The sequence below is a fragment of the Garra rufa genome, chromosome 10, assembly GCF_049309525.1.
Source record: "Garra rufa chromosome 10, GarRuf1.0, whole genome shotgun sequence".
Taxonomy (NCBI): Eukaryota; Metazoa; Chordata; class Actinopteri; order Cypriniformes; family Cyprinidae; genus Garra; species Garra rufa.
Genome location: NC_133370.1, coordinates 3,801,937 through 3,821,863, shown reverse-complemented (window position 1 = coordinate 3,821,863; position 19,927 = coordinate 3,801,937). Strand labels below are relative to the sequence as shown.

At 34.7% G+C, this 19,927-nt stretch overlaps 1 protein-coding gene across 1 annotated transcript in view; it reads right to left on the bottom strand.

Moving 5' to 3' along the window:
• Positions 1–1,737: 1,737 nt before the first annotated feature.
• LOC141343817 (regulator of nonsense transcripts 1-like) overlaps positions 1,738–19,927 on the bottom strand; it is a 31,293-nt gene continuing 13,103 nt past the window's right edge. Inside the window, exons 10-22 of the mRNA XM_073848475.1 lie at positions 18,936–19,100; positions 17,330–17,444; positions 16,909–17,052; positions 15,524–15,737; positions 15,316–15,433; positions 12,680–12,836; positions 12,337–12,479; positions 10,402–10,576; positions 10,042–10,123; positions 8,713–8,874; positions 6,680–6,903; positions 6,458–6,580; positions 1,738–4,558 (exon numbers count right to left, since the gene is read on the bottom strand). Of these exons, the coding sequence (XP_073704576.1) occupies positions 6,461–6,580; positions 6,680–6,903; positions 8,713–8,874; positions 10,042–10,123; positions 10,402–10,576; positions 12,337–12,479; positions 12,680–12,836; positions 15,316–15,433; positions 15,524–15,737; positions 16,909–17,052; positions 17,330–17,444; positions 18,936–19,100 (1,819 nt within the window). The 3' untranslated portion in view covers positions 1,738–4,558; positions 6,458–6,460. The remainder of the gene's footprint in view (positions 4,559–6,457; positions 6,581–6,679; positions 6,904–8,712; positions 8,875–10,041; positions 10,124–10,401; positions 10,577–12,336; positions 12,480–12,679; positions 12,837–15,315; positions 15,434–15,523; positions 15,738–16,908; positions 17,053–17,329; positions 17,445–18,935; positions 19,101–19,927) is intronic.

Sequence of the window (19,927 nt, the reverse complement as noted above, 5' to 3'; positions counted from 1 at the left end):
TATAAAAAAACAAACAAAATAAAATACAAATAATTAAAAGAAAACTAAAAGAAAATACATGCAAGAAAAAAATAAAATAAATAAAAAATAAATTACAACAAATTAAAATGGAACTTTAATTTGCTGTAACACCAAGTAAAATGCTAAAATAATAAGAAAACTAAAAAAATAAAATAAATACAAAACTGAAAATTAAAAAAAAAACAATACAATAAAAAAAAACTAAATAAAAAACTAAACAAAAATAAAATAACATTAAAATGGAACTTTAATTTGGTGTAACACTAATATGATAAAAAAAGATAAAAAAATAAAAATGGAACTTTAATTGGATTAAGAGCATGTTAGTAAAGTCAAATTCATTTTCAAAACTCAATAATTTAGTCTGACCTTGTGTGAACTTACAAAAAAGCTAAATAAATATATAGCAGTGTAGGTTTTTTGTGTGATTAATGAAAACACCACATCGGACTTGCTCTATTACTACAGAGGGTCACACATTACAGCCGGGAGTTACTTCAATTAATACAAATAATGTTACTTTGGGGAAAAAAAAGTTTAAAGCATGTATTGTATATTCTGCGGTTCTTACTCATTTTCACTTCAACTAAATTGAGAGACAAATCAGGTTGTGAAAAAGAAAGTAAAAACAAGAAGTGTGCATCCTTAATAGAATTTAGGATACAACAGGTTCAAAATGCAACGAAAGCTTATAAATAAAAGTAGCTAATTGCGACTTTTTATCTCACAATTCAGACTCCTTTCCTTGCAATTCTGGCAAGATAGAAACTAAGAACTGTGGAGAAAAAAAAAACAATTACCTTTTTTTGTGCCTTATTTTAGTCTGGATTCTGATTTACACACTACCAGTCAAAAGTTTTGAACAGTTAAATGTTTTTTTTTTTTTTAAAGAAGTCTCTTCTGCTCATCAAGCCTGCATTTATTTGATCCAAAGTACAGTAAAAATTTGAAATGTTTTTACTATTTAAAATAGCTGTTTTCTATTTGAATGCATTTAGAAATGTAATATATTCCTGTGATCAAAGCTGAATTTTCAGCATCATTACTCCAGTCTTCAGTGTCACATGATCCATCAGATATCATTCTAATACGATTTGCTGCTCAAGAAAAAAAAAAAAAAAATCACCATTTATCTGAAATTAAAAGCTTTTGTAACATGTCAGTATATATACTTTTTTTTAAAATATATAAATTAATACTTTTACTTCACAAGGATGCTTTAAATTGATCAAAAGTGATGATAAAGACACTTATAAGGTCACAAAAGATATCTATTTCAGATAAACGCTGTTCTTCTGATTCATCAAAAGAATTTTTTTTAGCAAAAAATCTGAATATTAGAACAATTTCTGAAGGATCATGTGACACTGAAGACTGTGTAATGATGCAAAAAATTCAGCTTTGAAACCAGAAATAAATTAAATTTTTTAATATATTCGAATAGAAATCAGTTGTTTTAAATAGTAAAAATATATCAAAATTTTACTATTTTTTTATGTACTTTGGATCAGAACAGACTTCTTTAAAAACAAAAAATCTGTTCAAAACCTTTTGACTGGCAGTGTATAAATCAGAATCCAGAGGAAAAAAATCACAACTGTGATATGTATCATGAGTTTTTAATCTTGCAATTCTGGTAAAAAAATAAATTAAAAAAAATTCCAGTTTCATTACAAATCACACATAAGACAATGAAGAAACGAGAACAGCATTGGGTGAAAGAAAGCAACATTTATTCATAACGTTACAAGAAGTACATATTGTGGGGGTGAAAATGTCTTCCACAAAACAAAATCCTGAATTATTCTTCATATCCTGATGTTTTTTCCAATGTCCCTCTTCATTGCGAGTTAAAGCATATAAACGCATCGTACATTTCAGTTCAGTCCAATTTGATGCAAGCAGCGTTTCCTAGTCTCTTCGCACTCGATAACGACCAGAATGAATCGCTGTGGATAAACCTTGGCCTTGTGGATGTTAGCGTCTCATTGTCATTGGCAACAATTTGGCTGATGTGGTATCAAATCTGAGCACTGATATTTACACTCGAAGGATGAATTGTGACTAAACTCAAACTAAACTATGAGTTAAGAGGTTAACATGGAAAAAGTCATGATTGTCTTGTGGGAAAAGAAGAAACAAACTTAAAAGGAATCTGTGCTCGATGCTATAAAATCCAAATGGTGGTATTTAGGTAATATTAAACAGTCAAAAGGCTTGCGAATATGGAGTAACAGCAAGGTATAAACACTCCAAAGTAAAAGTACAAACTTGAGGCGACTGGCGTCGGTCAGAAACAGATGTTAAAAGCTGCCGTAAAACTCTGAATGGGTCCGTCGAAACCGAATAAACTCCAGCAATTTCCACACAAATAAAAATATATGAGCTAGGGGGGAAAAAAGCAACTAGAATGGGGGAGGAAAAGCAAAACTACAATCTATCACAGCACAAATAATAATGAAGGAGGACATTCTGGAAACACACACAAACACACACATTCACACCTGTCTGCGGCCGAAAACCGCACGCTCTCACTAGGATGCGCAAAAGCGCAAGACAAGCCTCTTTAGACACAAAAACAGCGAGAATCTCACCTGTCTGTGCTTCGCATAGGTGCGTCCATCTCCTTCTGCTTTCACTAAAGCCATTCGGGCACAACGATATCGTGACTGCGTCCTGATTGGACAGAATATAGCAGTGGGAGGGGTCTACCGTCTCCTATCAAATTGAAGAGATTCAACTGAGTAGGTTTCACCTGATTGGACAGAACAGCAGTGGGAGGGGTCTACTGACGCTCATCAAATCAAAGAGATTCAACTGAGTAGGTTTCACCTGATTGGACAGAATATAGCAGTGGGTGGGGTCTACGGTCTCTTATCAAATCCAAGAGAATCAGATGAGAAGGTTTCACCTGATTGGATAAAATATAGCAGTGGGAGGGGTCTACTGTCTCCTATCAAATCGAAAAGATTCAGATGAGCAGGTTTCGCCTGATTGGACAAAATATAGCAGTGGGAGGTGTCTACTGTCTCCTATCAATAAGCAGGTTTCACCTGATTGGATAAAACATAGCAGTGGGAGGGGTCTACTGTCTCTTATCAAATTGAAGAGATTCAATTGAGCGAGTTTCATCTGATTGGATAAAATATAGCAGTGGGAGGGGTCTACTCTCTCCTATCAAATCAAAAAGATTCAGATGAGCAGGTTTCGCCTAATTGGACAAAATATAGCAGTGGGAGGTGTCTACTGTCTCCTATCAAATCAAAAAGATTCAGATGAGCAGGTTTCGCCTGATTGGACAAAATATAGCAGTGGGAGGTGTCTACTGTCTCCTATCAAATCGAAGAGATTCTGATGAGCAGGTTTCACCTGATTGGACAAAATGTAGCAGTGGGAGGTGTCTACAGTCTCCTATCAAATCGAAGAGATTCAACTGAGTAGGTTTCACCTGATTGGACAAAATATTGCAGTGGGAGGAGTTTGCCGGTTTCATCTGACATTGGTGTCCCACAAATCCTACTGGTTTGGATTGATTTCGAAGCCACATCTAAATCAAGCAAGCGTTTCTACTTGACTGCTTTTATTCTAGTTGAACAAAAACCATTTTAAAACAGAGGAAAATAAGAAAGGATAGATCTGTCGCCCCCCCTCGGCAGAGGGACAAAACATTTAAAAGGAAAAAAGAAACATCCCAAAGCCATTTCTACCCCAAAGCGGAGAGCGGACGAGATGTGACGGGCCCTCCGTTCGATACGGCACCTCTCAGGCGGAAAACGTTCCTCAAAGTTGAATCGTCCTTCAGAGTGTCCTAGCACCTCGGCCGGAGACGCGAGGCGCTCCGAGGCGAGTGAGCGAGCGAACGAAACAAAGCGCGAGAACTCTAGCCGCAGGCGTCCGTCCTCTCAAAAGATGTGCGGTGGTAGAACCTGAATGTCAGATGTCAACTTTGAGGGGAACTGGATTTTCCCGAAAAAATCAGCTGCTTGAAAAGCGTTTATTAATTACTTGAAATAACGTCACCCCCCTCTCTCAGCTCGTGGAGACGACAGAGCAAGCGTGGTTTTTGCAGGTAGTTTTAAGAGAACTTCATCTTGGCTCCGTCTCTGTTGGCAGGGCGAGGCCTGAGGCTGACGTCGGCAGCCCGGCGAGAGAGAGAGAGAGAGAGAGAGAGAGAGTGAGAGAGAGAGGAGGAAGGGAAGGGCCCCCTTGCGCTCCAGGAGCCTCCTCCTCCACGTTGCGGAGTTGCGGATCGAAGATCTCGTGTTTGGTCTCCTCCTAACACTGCGTCTCCCAGCTCTCCTCCCCGTCGTCAACGAATGGTGGATGTCGTCCGCCACTCACACGTTTCTCTTTCGTCCCTGTCCAGCTTTACTCCCTCCTGTGATTGGTTTGATTCTCTCCTGTTGCTCTCACACCATGGTGCTTCAGTTGTAACAGTGGTAAACGGGCATCCATGTTTGTTCTTTTTTTTTATTTACCCATATTTAAAATGCTGACGAACTAAGCTCAGCACAGGCCTAGCTCCTGTTCCAACAACCTGCGGAGACACACGGAGGAAAACGGCAGCGTTAGCAATGAGGGACGGCCATTTCATTTATAAATGGGTAAGACAAAACAGCAAAATGGAACGGACTAAATAATACAAAGATGTTACTGTAAATATAATAAGCTACTGTTTTTAAAGGAATAACAAATAAAGGATTTTTTTTAGAATTTATTTTTAGATTTTGTTTTGAATGCAATTTTATTTACAGTTTTAGTAATTTTGTTGTTTTTCTTTCATTTTTATTGTTTTAATTTATTAATTTAATGCAGTTTTGATTATTTTATATTTAGTGATTTTTAACTGAATTTGAGTTAAAATGGTCATTGTGTTCTTTTATTTTTCATATTGTTTCGAATTTATTATTAATTTAATAATTTCATATATTGTTAATTTAATTTCTGTATTTAGTGATTTTAATGTACTTTTAGTTAGTTTTAGTAATTTTGTTGTTTTTCTTTCATTTTTATTGTTTTAATTTATTAATTTAATGCAGTTTTGATTATTTTATATTTAGTGATTTTTAACTGAATTTGAGTTAAAATGGTCATTGTGTTCTTTTATTTTTCATATTGTTTCGAATTTATTATTAATTTAATAATTTCATATATTGTTAATTTAATTTCTGTATTTAGTGATTTTAATGTACTTTTAGTTAGTTTGAGTAAATTTGTTGTTTTTCTTTCATTTCTTTTTCTTTCTTTATAATTAATTTAATAATTTAATATAGTTTACATTTATTTTTTTATATTTAGTGATTTTATTTGAATGTGTGTTAGTCTTTAGTTAGTAACTGTTGTTTTTCCTTTATTTTTGTATCTATTTATTATTAAATAATTTAATATAGTTTTAATGTAATTTATTTATTTATACATTTAGTGTTTTTTAATTGAATTTTAATTAGTCTTTATTTAATAATTTTGTTGTAGATTTCTTTCATTTTTATTGTTTTAATTTGTTAATTTAATAATTGAATATAATCTTAATTTAATGCATTTATTTTTATATTTAGTTATTATAATTGGATTTTAGTTAGTCTTAGTAATTTGATGTTTTTCTTTCATTTTTATTGATTTTATTATTATTAATTTAATAACTTAATACAGTTTTAATACAATTTATTTTTAGATTTAGTGTTGAATTTACGTAATTTATTTTTATATTTTTGTGTTTTCTTTCACTTTTATTGTTTTAATTTATTATTAACTATTTAATATAGTTTTCAATAAAAGTTTAAAAGTAAAGTTTTAGTCATTGTATTTTGTATTTTTATGTGTCATGTATTTTTATTCTTGTTTTACTTTAACATTAATTTAATATAATTTTAATCATTTTATTTTATATTATTAGTTTTAATGTCTATATAGTATTTATTTATTTTTAGTTTTTAGTTTAAGTTTTAGTGATTCGTGTGTATGCAAAATAAAAAAAAGGCACATGAAACTTTACAATGATTTTAGGTGTCTAGACTATATAAGCATCAATTACACTAAACAGATAAGTAAATTAATGTACAGTACTGATCTAAAAAGTTTTTTACAGTTCTTAAGCTCACCAGTTCTGCATTTATTTGATCACAGTAAAAAACACAGTAAATATGTGAAATACAGTAAAATGTTAATTTAAAATAGTTGTTTTAAATGTGAATATGTTGTAAAAAGTAATTTATTCCTGTGATTAAAGCTGAATTTTCAGCATCATGACTCCAGTCTTTAGTGTCACATGATCCTTCAGAAATCATTCTAATATGTTGATTTGCTGTTCTGAAACATTTACTATATATATAAGTTATATAATAACTTTACTGTCACTTTCGACCAATTTAATGCATCCTTTCTAAAGAAAAGCATTAGTTTCTTACAAAAAAACACCACATTAAAAGTGTCATCTTACACTCTAGTACTGTGAGAGTCCAGTCACTCCTCCGTGTTGATATGCCCGTTCGCCCTGGTAGGTGGAATCCTGGGAAAGCGCCACATCCATCTGGGATTTGAACTCATCTCCCAGGTAGCTGTCCTGTAACACAAAAAAGTCCACAAACAACAGAATTAACAAAACAAGGACAAACAAAGACTTCAGAGGCTCATATAAAAGTGAGAACGTGTGCATGTGTACCTGTGAGAGCTCAGGCTGGGACAGTCCAGGCTGGCTCATCTGTGACGGCTGGCTCATGGTGATGTAGCCCTGGGTCAGTGGACCCTGAGAGAAGGGCTGAGACACCAGATCCTGACTGGCCTGGCTGTTCGGCATGTTGGCCTGCCCGCTGCCGTGATTACCGGTGCCACGGTTCCTCTGGCGACCTCCACGACCCCCGGTCTTACCTTTAGGAGCACCACGACCTGTAAACGGTGGGAGAGAACTGATTAATATTGTATTCCTAATTTTTTTATGCTGCACATTCAATGTATTTGTTTCAGCAAAAAGACCATTTATGAATATAAGTCAGGGTTTCTTGTTTAAAAGCAGTCTTAATTTTGTGTTTTAGGTAGGGATGCACCAAAAGTAATTCTTGACCGAAGCCAAACAAAATTACACACAAACGTGGTTTTTCGTGTTTTTTCTCCATGTATTTTGCCAATTTTTTTCACCATTGCATAAATTAAATAGCCAATATTTGCTTTTTTTAATTTTGTCTTGCTTTTCAAAGAACAAAAACAATAAAAAAACAACCATTTAAAAATATTTACTTAACAATGAACATTTTAAACATTCTAATAATGTTCCAACAAAGCACAAGCAGTGTTGTTTTTGACAACCATCTTAGATTTAGTCTTAGTCTTTTGGACTAAAATGCTTCTTAGTTTTAGTCAAATTTTAGTCACTTCTATATGTGATAGTTTTAGTCCAATTTTAGTCGACGAAAAGTCAAAAAGGTTTTAGTCTAGTTTTAGTCAAAAAAGGGGAAAAAGTAGTCTTTTAACAAATTAATGTAGGTCAGTAAATATTTTGCTGTTGGGTAGTGTCACTTATAAGTTGTGAAAATAGCAGATCTACAGTTCAACACAATGTGAGCTTCTGGATCGACTATTTTCACCAATAATTACAATAATGAAGGAATGTTTTAGAACATAAAAGACAAACAAGGATGGAATGCTAAAACGGCTTGCCATACTAGTACAGCAAAGAGTATTTAATGCTAAAACGGCTTGCCATAGCGTCAGATACTTTTTAAGTTTTAATTGGCATGCACAATAAGCGGAAATGTCATGCATTTTAAACGTCTGACGGACCACCCACTAACATTTTCGTCTATTCTCGTCTCGTCAACAAACTCAAACACGTCTCGTCATGTTTTAGTCATCAACGAGCCATTTTTATCTCGTCATCGTCTCGTTATCGTCATGAAAAAAAGTGGCGTCAACGAAATGATTTCGTCATCGTCATCGTTGACGAAAACAACACTGAGCACAATTTAACTTAAAATTAAAAAGTTAGTAAAATAATATTCTTGAGCCATTTTTAAAACCCTCTTCTTGAATCAGGCATGTTTTTAATGTAAAAATAAATGAAGCCTTGCTAAGCAAAGGAGAATGTTATAATAAATGTATTAATAGAGCTGTTGGAATGATTGTTATTATTTTTGTCTTACTTTTTTCTTTACAGAACAACAGTAAAATTACAATACTAACATTTATGAATGTTGACTTTTTTTTATTTGTAGAGGAAACCCACAAGAAGACCTTTGCCTCGGTGCTAGTTTTCGCTTGACAGCGGCAGATTCATAAATTATTTTCATCACGCTGTTTCAGATTATCCTTGCGCTTTAGACTTTGAACCCTGGCTAAGGAGCTCGTACAGCGCTGTCAGAATAAATACAGTTGGTGCGTGTATTAGACAACATAACATTCTGTAGTTTATTTACTAATGGTTTAAGGCCATTTGGTGATTTCAGTCATCATACAGTAACCAGCAACAACCACCATTTCTCTTCTCATCAAAGATACTAAACAGTCTCTCGCTGTCGGTGTTTGTAATGATTTTTGCGTCTTGCTCTGACAGTTGCTTCCACACTGCCCACATGTTTGCTGCATTCGTGAACGCCTCTATTTGACCGCATCATGTCATTGTTCGGTATAATTCATTCGGCCTTTCCGCTTATTAGGTTGCCGAACATTCGGTGCATCCCTAGTTTTAGGGTTTTCTCTTACCTGCAGCTGGTCCGTTCACCTGGCCTAGGTAGCCAGGCGGAGGCATGGGTGGCATGACCAGATTGAACGGGATGGGGATGTTCATGGATCCCAACGGGTTTGGCCCAGTCCCGATCATGCCGACCTGGTCATGGGTCTGGAAGTACATATTAGATGGACGTCCTGTAAAGACAGACAAGGAATGACAAATTAGATACACATTTCTCATCAGGTTTATCATGAAACAACAACAACAGCGGCAAAAATAAAAGTAAAAAAAAAAAAAAACAGTAAGATTTTTAATGTTTTTTAAAGAAGTCTCTTCTGCTTTTAAATATTTTTATCATTTAAAATAACTGTTTTCTATGTGAATATATTTTAAAATGTAATTTATTCCTGAGATCTTTCAGCATCATTACTCCAGTCTTCAGTGTCACATGATCCTTCAGAAATCATTCTAATTTGCTGCTCAAAAAACATTGTTGAAATAGAAATCTTTTGTAACATTATACATGTGTTTATCATCACTTCTGATTAATTTAAAGCATCCTTGCTAAATAAAAGTATAAAAAAAAAAAAAAAAAAACTTACTTTAAGCTTTTGAATAGTATAGTGTAATGTTAAATGTTATAATGTTAAAAAAAAGCTTTTTCAGTTAAATGCTGATTTTTGGTTCTTTCTACTCAAAGAATCCTAAAAAACACACACTCAACTGTTTTAAATATTGATAATTATAATAAAAAAATGTTTCTTGAGCAGTAAACCAGCATATTAGAATGATTTCTGAAGGATCATGTGACACTGAAGATTGGAGTAATGATGCTGAAAATTCAGCGTTGATCACAGAAAAACTGCATTTTAAAATGTATTCAAATAAAAAGCAGTTATTATAAATAGTAAAAATATTTAACAACGTTACTGCTTTTGCTGTATTTTGGATCAAATAAATGCAGGTTTGGTGAGCTGAAGAGACTTCTTAAAAAAAAAAAAAAACATTAAAAATCTTACGTGACAAGTAGTGTACTATTAAAGTTTTTGTTGGATTTATTATACTTTATAAATTTAAACTAATTTTAGCTAAATGTTATATAGTTTTAATATAAAAAATGTTTTAGTATTTATATTATCTTATAGTATTTTGTGTCTGAATGACTTTTAAAAAGTGTTAGTTTATTTGCAGTACTTTAAAAATAAACACAAATGACAAATGCTGCCTTGATAACTAGCTGGAATTTCTTTTTTAATTAAAGTTTTTTTTTTCTTTAGTTAACAAAAATATCCCTGGAACAGAATAACATTGCAACCGCAGTGTATTGAGACGTGAGCAATGATATGTAAGTGTATTCTCACCAGTGCTGCTGCGATCATACACAGATCCAGGAATCATGGCCTCTCTCGCATCATACATGGCGGTACTCATGAAACGGGCTCCCTGAAACACACATTTCCACTATTAGCAGAAGCATTTTGCAACTTACAAACGATTAGTTCCTACTTTGAAATTTCATGGTCACCTTGGTTGGTGCATGTAATGTTACAGATGCATAAGAAAGCATTTATACAGAAGCACTACTAATGCATATTATAATTGCTTATTACTAAATGCAAATGTTATTAATCAGATTTGCATGCATGCGTGGCCGTGCATATGAACCAGCAAGAAAACACTCTTTCTGAGGCAGAAGAAACCTTGATATGTGTGTTACTCACAGGGTTGATGGTGTTGACCAGCTTGCGTGGCTTGCTGAATTGCATAAGGCTCTCTCTCAGGTTGTTCAGAGGTCCCTCCACCAGAACCTTCTGCTCCTTGTAGTAGTTCAGCAGGTGGTTCCACAGAGGCTGCTTGGACAGAGCCTTAGGATTGCCCACAATGATCACGCCATATCTGCACACATACAAACACATTTGACCACATAATTAGCAATATCCACCTGCATTTATTGTTATTTGCACTTTTCACTCGATTTTGAGACATGAGTTTCATGTATTGTGAAAACAACTGAAAATATAGCTGAGGGCAGCAATTACAGGCACTACAAGCACTACAGAAGCAAGCATCAGACCAACTGCAGCAATGAGTAATTGAGGACATTTTAAGATAATTTTAGTTCAAATGGCTGAAAAACCATTTAAATCTACTAGTAATATAATTTATTGGCTTATCACTTTTGATCAATAGGTGGCGCCACTACCAAATTGCTGTGACGTGGTCAGTGTAAGGAGATAATGACACACACAAAGCTTGGTGTCAATATGTCAAAGCATTGCAGAGATACAGCCTCATGGTGCGTTCACACCGGACGTGAATGAAGCGGCAAGCGCGAGTGATTTACATGTTAAGTCAATGCAAAGACGCGAATAGCCATCCTGTGGCGCGAAACGCGCGAATGAAGCGGCGCGCATTGAGCGTTTCAAGCGATTTCCGTGCAAAACGCGCGAGTTCAAAAATCTGAACTTTGGCGAAAATCCGCGCCGCGTTAACCAATCAGGAGCTTGCTCTAGTAGTGACGGAGGCAGAAATCCGAAACAATAATGGCGGACAAAATCACCGTTGCTGTCTGTGGTTCCTCGGAGCTGTACGATAACGTTACATCTTTGGACTTTTGTAGAAACAGGAATAAAAAGGATCTTGCTAGGAAGAAAGTGAGTGAAGAGGTCGGACAATCTGGTTAGTTTTAAAAAACGCTCTTTACTCAATTTGACCTAGATATACATACATATTGAGACTACAAGCAAGCTAAAGCTGGCAAATTGAGCTCATTCACCTATTTTACAACTACTTTCCCGCTGACGAGTGGCAGAAGCCCCTCCCATGACGCGAATTCGCGTCTGTTGTGAAGAAAATGTCACGCGCGAATGACGCAAATTTTACCGAATCTAAAGAGACCAGTTTTTGATTTTTAGCCAAACCATTCCGAAGCAAAAATAGCATTTTTTCATATCTTCTGACCACTAGGTGGCACTATGCCGAAACTGTGCAGGTCGCCTCAGGTCATGCTTGTTATAACACATACCAAGTTTGGTCTCAATATGCCAAACCTTTGCAGAGATATAGCCTCATATCCATTTTTGCGTGCTATTTGTACAATTCGTTCACACGTTATTCAAGAACGGTTGGACTAATCAACTTGAATTCCATAACTTTTTGCCAGCATGGTCTGAAGATGATCTGAGCCAATTTACCATCTAGGACGAGTTAAAAAAAAAAAGCAGTTTTTGGTGTTAATTTGAAGGATTCAGAGGAAAAAATTCCTTCTAGACCTTATGGTTCAAAAGTGAAAACATGAGTGAAAGTTTGGACAAGTGGTGGCGCTAGAGAGTTTGAGTTAGAGACTTCAAACCAGCTATGGTTAATGTTGAGACTGTCCTCTGTCAATGTGCCAAATTTCATAACTTTCCCACAAGCGGTTCTATGGGCTGCCATAGACTCAAGAGCAGAAGAAACAGAAGTATAATAAGAAGAACGCCAACGGATGCAATGGGTGCCTTCGCACCTTCCGTGCTTGGCCCCTAATAAGGCCTATAAAGTAAACAGCATTTTCACCCACGTAAAACGTTACTTCAAATACATCTCTGCATTTCATACAGATACCTGAAGGACACTGAATGTTAAATTGCACCTTACTCAAAGTCTGCTTTTGTTACCTGGCTCTGGTTAGTGCCACATTGAGACGACGAGGGTCGTTCAGGAAGCCGATGCCCTGGTGCTCGTTAGCTCTGACACAAGACAAGATGATGAAGTCCTTCTCTCTGCCCTGGAAAGCATCCACGCTGGCGATCTCCACCTCCTGTAGACACACAAAGGCATCAATACATCACTGACACACTAATCCTAGATGTCAAACAGCCATTAAAAAATGGCAGTGCTATAGCAATAACGATCTTACACCAAAATGCGCTTTTCCTGACACACTAAATTGCTACAGTGCGGGTCTAGAGCAAACGTATGCAGCAGAACAGCTGAAATCAGTCTGTTTGGACGCTGTACCTGGTATAGTTTGGTGTGGAGTGAGCCGCTGAACTGCATGTACTGCACCAGGTAAGAGCGCTGACCCTCGTATGGTGTAATGATACCAATCTGGTCAGGTTTGGCTCCGGCCTTCAGCAGACGAGTGGTGATCTTCTCCACATTAGCAGCCTCAGTCCTGAATAAAGAGAAATAATTTTATCAGACCGGCCTTTTGAATAAGCTTCAATGTAAGAGCATTCATGAATGAGCTCATCAATTGTCAAATGTTTCTCATATTCTAGTAGTCACACATAACCAGACTTTTAACTACTGGCATAATATCTGTTTTGCTTTTCATTTGATTTGCCCACTGACCAATATATAAAAAGAAAAAGCAAACAAGTCAAGCGAAATGTATTTGTATAGTGCTTTTCACAATACACACTGTTTCAAAGCAGCTCTGGCTGCTCAACTAGTCTGGCTCTGACTCCCATAAACAGCATTTAACCAGTCTATTATATTGAGTCCTGCTGTTTTGAGGAAGCTTTTTGTGTACAACATGCATCAGATGCGTGTTGCACGATATACTGGTACTAAAAAAGTATTGCGATACTCTGCTTTTAAAAACAGTATGATTCTGCATTTTGCTAGTATTGGTACTTTAAGAATGCATTTTGATAAGAGCCATTTTAACACTGTTTATTTAGGGGCCTATGATTACCACAAAGTGAAAAATGCAGACGGAATTGTGGGATCCATTCATAAAAACAGAAATTACTGTACAACGCAGAATATCATGCAATTTGGCTATTTAGATATGAATCCTGCACATTTTTCAAGTTTCTGTATGAATGATTGGTGCAGACGCAGTTTTGTTTATTACACATACTGAAGCGGATGTGACAGTGTTTTCAGCCTCTGCCACCTTAATATATGAGTACATGAAGACATAAACCATCTCTTGAACTGCTTTGAGAGTCAGTTCAAGAGCATTTTACCGTTAATTTTGAAGAAAAAAACCCCCATCATATTATATCATATCCACAAACAGAAACGAAAGGCAGCAAACCAACAAAATAAATGTCCGGTGTAACTTGACAGAAATATTACTTAATGTAATGATAGTACTACTACTACTAATAAAAAAATAATATATTACTAAAAGAATATTAAAGGAATATTTAGCAGAAAAATTTACTAGAATTTATTTACAAGTAAAATGTAACTACACAAGACAGTATTTTTGAAAAAAGAAATAAATATTATAATAAATTAATTCTTTATAAAATCTAATTAATCTTTATAAATTAATTAGACATGCTTTTTGAAATTATTAAAATTGAATGCAGGAAAATTAATGTAAAATAGATCCACAGAATTTGATCAAAATAAAACTAAATTTGAGAAAAATAATAAAACGTATTTCATAAGGACCTAAAAATTAATTTAAGAAATTGCTGTTAAATTGAGTAAGTTTCATGAATTCAGGTAATTAGACATGCTTTTTGATTAATATTTTTTATGTAACCATTCAAATAAACAGAAAAACAGAATCCAGGAAAATTTTTTAAATAAAACAGATTTCATATATATTGTATTTGTCCTTGTTACTTGTTTCCTTTCCTTTCCATGTTCTTATTATTGATTAAAAAGATAAAATAACAAAAATACTATATGACATAAATTGTTATTGTGAAATAAAATTTCTTTATCATGAAATAAGATTTGGCTTTATCCATTTAGCTAAAGTTGCAAAGATCGGCTCGGTAGTTGCTCACCATAGTCCTGTGTAGTGGCACTGGCATGTGATTTTTATTATTTTAATCTTTTTTTTTAGGGGGGGATGAAATGCTTTTTTTAAGGGGAGACACTGCAGGCAAAAACGCAGTTTTTTCATGCACCTGTCAAGTTTGAGATTTTGGCTTTTTGGTTTTTCATAAAGTGTTTTTTCAGACTAGTGGAAAGAAAACATCCAAAAGACACTGTTAAGTGTTTCTTTTATAGCACTATCTATTTTTAGCTAACTTTAGTTTTATTCCTGTCTATATCCTGAAGGTTTTTACAGAGGGATTTTTACATATATGATTTGCTTGATTATATACATTTTATTCCCCAAAAAATGGTTAAAAAAAAAAAGTTTTTCCTTTCTGTTCCAGGTTTTTTCTGAATTAGGGTGTGACGAAATGAGATACCCAAAATTCCCCTCTGTAAAAAGTTTTGACTCTAATGTCAAAAAAATTCAACAAGAATTTTGAAACTGACTTCATCCAGTGTTCAGATTTTTGTACAAAAAAATGTATGCAAATTAGTGCATATTTCATTAAATAATGCCTCATTTGCATAATAAACCCTTACATTTGAGAACATTTGTAATACAAAAAAATGTTTGCAATTATCAGTGTAATCAATCAGCTGAGTAAGCAAGGTGATAACTATTAGTTCATTTTTTACTCTATTCACCTGCAGTGTCTCGCCTTAAATAGATAAAATAACTATAACCCCCATTTGGATCATTCAATTACTTTACCTGTCATTCTATGTTTTTGTCTGAGTATCGGTTTAAAAGTAGTATCGAGATATTTTATTCAGTATCGTATCCAAGTCAAAATGTTGGTATCATGACAACACTAGATCATATATTTGTTTTGGGAGCTGGATATCTTGCTTAATCCTACCTGTTGAGATAAGAGGTGCCAGAGCTTGCAATCTCCTCCTGGCCCTGGGTTACGTAGAAAAACATGGGCTTATCGGGCTGAGGCCACTGGAAGTCAAAGCCTTTCTTGATGCGATCAGCTGGAGAACAACAGAACATTATCTCTATAGTACTGTCTCTATATTACAAACTCAATCAGTGCAAACAAAAGATAACTTGAGATGACATACCAGCGGTGACACCGTTCTGCAGAGAGCCCTCGTAGAAGATGTTGGACGGGAAAGCGCTGAGCGCCGGGTGCATACGGTACTGCACCTGCAGACGGATGGGTCTGATGCCCAGCACCACCAGCCTCTCAAAGAGAGACTGGGACAGACCCGCTTTAGCCGCCTTCTTGCACATGACCACAGGACCCAGCTGACAGTGGTCACCCACCAGAATCAGCTGTCAAACAGAGATGACAGTAGTGTTATTAAACAGAACATTTACACATATATAGAGTGAACTTACAAATTTTAACTATTTTCCAAAATATAAGTCACTTTTTTTATTATCTGAAATGTGCAGGCTGCGCCTTGTATTCCAAAATATTCCAAAGCGGCTTTCATAAAGAGCTTGACTTATTATTTATATAAACATTTATGTTCCTCCTTTCGTTCACTTTTAACCTGTATAATCACGTCATTTATTGTGGCAAAGTAGAAAAACATTGTACTTTAGACATTTTTACTTTTTTCAGGTCAAGTTTATTTGTATACATTTCCTACACGCTGGTAATTCAGTTTTTTTTCTAAATCCTTAAGGCTTACATACATTTTTTTTTTCATGCTCTGTATATAACTAAAAACTGTTATTTATAGAGATTTTATAGTTTTTATGAATATTGTATTTTGCACATTTTGAAGCTACATTTTTCTACCAAATGCACTTTGACAGCTAAAAAGTTAGAGCTCCAACCCATGTTCCTAAGAAAATTTAAGTCAGAAAAAAAGTCAGTGAATTGACTGAACTTTAAATGTGGCTCAACCCTCTTTTTATTTGTGATATACTGTCTCAGTCTAAACTACATTCACACTGGCCAAACAAATTAGAACATAATGGTAATAACAAATTTATATTATTGTTGTTTTACTATGACAGTAATAGCATAAAACAATTGCACTGTAAAATAAATAAATATCTACTGTAGATTTAGTCGTTTTAATTAAAACTAGACTAAAACTAAAACACATTCAGATGACTTAAATATGACTAAAACTAAAATGGCATTTTAGTCAAAAGACTATGACTAAAAACTAAATCAAAATTTGCTGTCAAAATTAACAGTTTTAGAGAAATGTTTAATGAATGCATTACAATGTAAATAAACCCATTCGATTTTAGCAGACTAAATCTACTGTAGATTTAATCAACTAAAATCTTATGATATTTAGTCGACTAAAACTGGACTAAAACTAAAAGCAATTCAGATGACTAAAATATGACAAACTAAATGGCATTTTAGTCAAAAGACTGACTAAAACTAAATCAGAATTGGCAGTCAAAATGAACACTGCCCAGATCGCATCATATTTGTCTCATGTAAAGTCTGTGTGCAAATTTGCCTGTCACATACCTGTTTGGCCCCGAGCACCACTGGCACCATGCACTCGGGCTCCGTGGCCTGTGTGCTCTCATCAATGAGGATGGAGCGGAACTGCATCTTAGCCAGGCGAGGGTCACCTGCACCCACACATGTGCAGCAGATCACATCTGCATTCTGTGAAACAGAGAGACAATGAGATATAAAAATGCAGGCCTCTGTCATGGGTGGGCTGATGGATCATTTGTGCAAAGAAAAAGCTTTTTTTTTTATAGAACAGTGTGTGTGCGTTAATTGCAGGGGGGGAAATGCACCACACAAAAACATGCCCCATTTATTTTGCCAAAGAAAATGGCTTAAGCGGTATTGTGCTTCACCGCCTGCAGCGTTCATATATATAAATAAACGCACTGAAAATGCACTAAATTGCTGAAAGTGAAGTGAAGTCAGGTACCATGAGCAGCTCTCTCTCAGCGGTTCGTTTAAGAGCTCGGTAGCGTTTCTCATCAGATGACGACAGCTCGCCAGTTTCGTCCTTCAGCTGCTGCAGTTTCTGCAACTCTGGCATGCTGCAAAAAAGACAGACACACATCAGTTTTCAAAGCATTCATAGTACAAACATAGAGATCACTTTTAAAGGTGCCAAAGAATGCATTGATACAATATTTTAAATTATTCTCTGATATCTATATAGAAGGTATATGACATAGGAAAGGGCAAAAATTCTCCAGAAACGGTTTTACAGGTCCATTTACTACCTAGGATTTGTCCCTAGAATGAAATGTCTGTTATTACCTTATTTGGAAGGTTCATGAATAGTAATGATGAGCTCTGCTCTGATTGGCCGTTTCACAGAGTGGCTCATTCAGTAGCTCACACATGGAGGAAAATATATGTGACCCTGGACCACAAAACCAGTCTTAAGTCGCTGGGGTATATTTGTAGCAATAGCCAAAAATACATTGTATGGGTCAAAATTATTGATTTTTCTTTTATGCCAAAAATCATTAGGAAATTAAGTAAAGATCATGTTCCATGAAGATTTTTTGTAAAATTCCTACTGTAAACATATCAAAATGTAATTTTTGATTAGTAATATGCATTGTTAAGAACTTCATTTGGAGAACTTTAAAGGTGATTTTCTCAGTATTTAGATTTTTTTGCATCCTCAGATTCCAGATTTTCAAATAGATGTATCTCGGCCAAATATTGTCCTATCCTAACAAACCATACATCAATAGAAAGCTTAGTTATTGAGCTTTCATATGAAGTATACATCTCAGTTTTGTAAAATTTAACCTTATGACTGGTTTTGTGGTCCAGGGTCACATATATTTAATCACTGAGCCCAAGCCGCTATTAATATGCGGGTCGTTGAAACTGCTGTTTTGAAAGCATGATCATTTTACTTTCACTTTTGAGATTTGTGATTGCCAAGCTCGTAACGTTATACTACAGCGGCAGTACTTACCACATATTTTACAAGTTTAGATGCTTGTTAGTGATGCTCAGGATCTGTAAATCATTCTCCATCGTCCGCACAGTCATCTCTCCTTACTCTGTTTATGTGGTAAGTGAAATCTTATGTACTGCAATGTAACAGACTACTGCTAGCAAGGCCCTTTAGTGTCTCGCCTTATTTTATCAAAACGCATTATTTGTTTTCCGTGCCTTTCTGAGTACAGACACGAACCATCCCTGCACTTAACATCCCCTGCACAACCTGGAACATAACATTTAATTCTGTGATCTGCCATTTTCGCTATTGTCCTTGCTTTGTTTTTTCACAATAGCCTATCTGGAGATCGTCTGATGACGATGTAAATGTTGGGGGTGTGACTATTAATGATCCCGAGACTTTTACGTCATAGTCGCTGTTATGTTAGGATTAGCCTGTTTTTCAGTGGTCTTTTGCAAACACCAGATTTATATAAGAAGGAAGAGTCACGTTATGTCATGTCCATGTACAGAATTGTTATTATTCAACTATGCCAAAGTAAATGCAGTTTTCCATTCTATGGCACCTTTAAATGAGGAATTAACAACAGAAACCTTCGTACCTGTCCATGTTGCGGATCTGATTGTGCAGAGCCAGGAAAGACACAGGTGAATCGATGGCCTCACGACTCTTAGCGCACAGACGAACCACCTTCAGCCCCGTCTGATGGATCTTCTCGGTTAGCTGGTCCACCGCGATGTTACTCGGAGCGCAAACCAGTACTGGACTACAAAAGACACAAAACCAAAAACTCAGTTTATACTATAGGGCCCTATTTTTCCCAAATTCCATTTTCTTAAATTTTTCTATACAAAAATGGATTTTAGAAGGTAAAATTAAATTAAATTACAAATTAAAAAGCATGTGTAATTATTGAAATCATGGAATGTATACAATTTAACAAAATTTTCAATAAAATTTTAATTTTTATGGCCTTACGAAATCAGTTTTTATTTTTCAAATTAATTACAAATAGATTTTTTTCAATAATAAAAAAAAGTGTTTTAAATTATCTGTACAAAATGGATTTTAGATCCATTGTAATGGTAAAATTAAATTTAACAAATCAAAAACTATGTGCAACAACTGAAACCATGTATACAATTTAACTGCTATATATTTTTATGCAATACATTTTTATCCCCAACTTCGGTTTTATTTAAAAAAAAAAAACTTATTTTATAATAATAGAAAACATTTGTGTTCACCTTTTTTAGGAATTAAATTCAGATTTATTGTCTAAAACATGAGAAATCTAACAAAAACAAAAAAACATTAATTTAATAAATCTTTTAACATTTTTAATTAAAAATAAATTAAAAATTCTATTTTTCCAGTTGTCCCAATTCCGTTTTTTTATAAAAAAATTTCCATTCAAAATGGATTTTAGATGTGTTTTAAAGTTAAAATTAAAAAATCTAAAAGTATGTGTAATTATTGAAATCATGGCAAAAGTCCAGTAAAAATTACATTTTAATGGCCTGACAAAATCAGTTTTATTTTTCCTAAATTCAGTTTAATTTTAACAAATACAATTTTTACAATAATACAAAA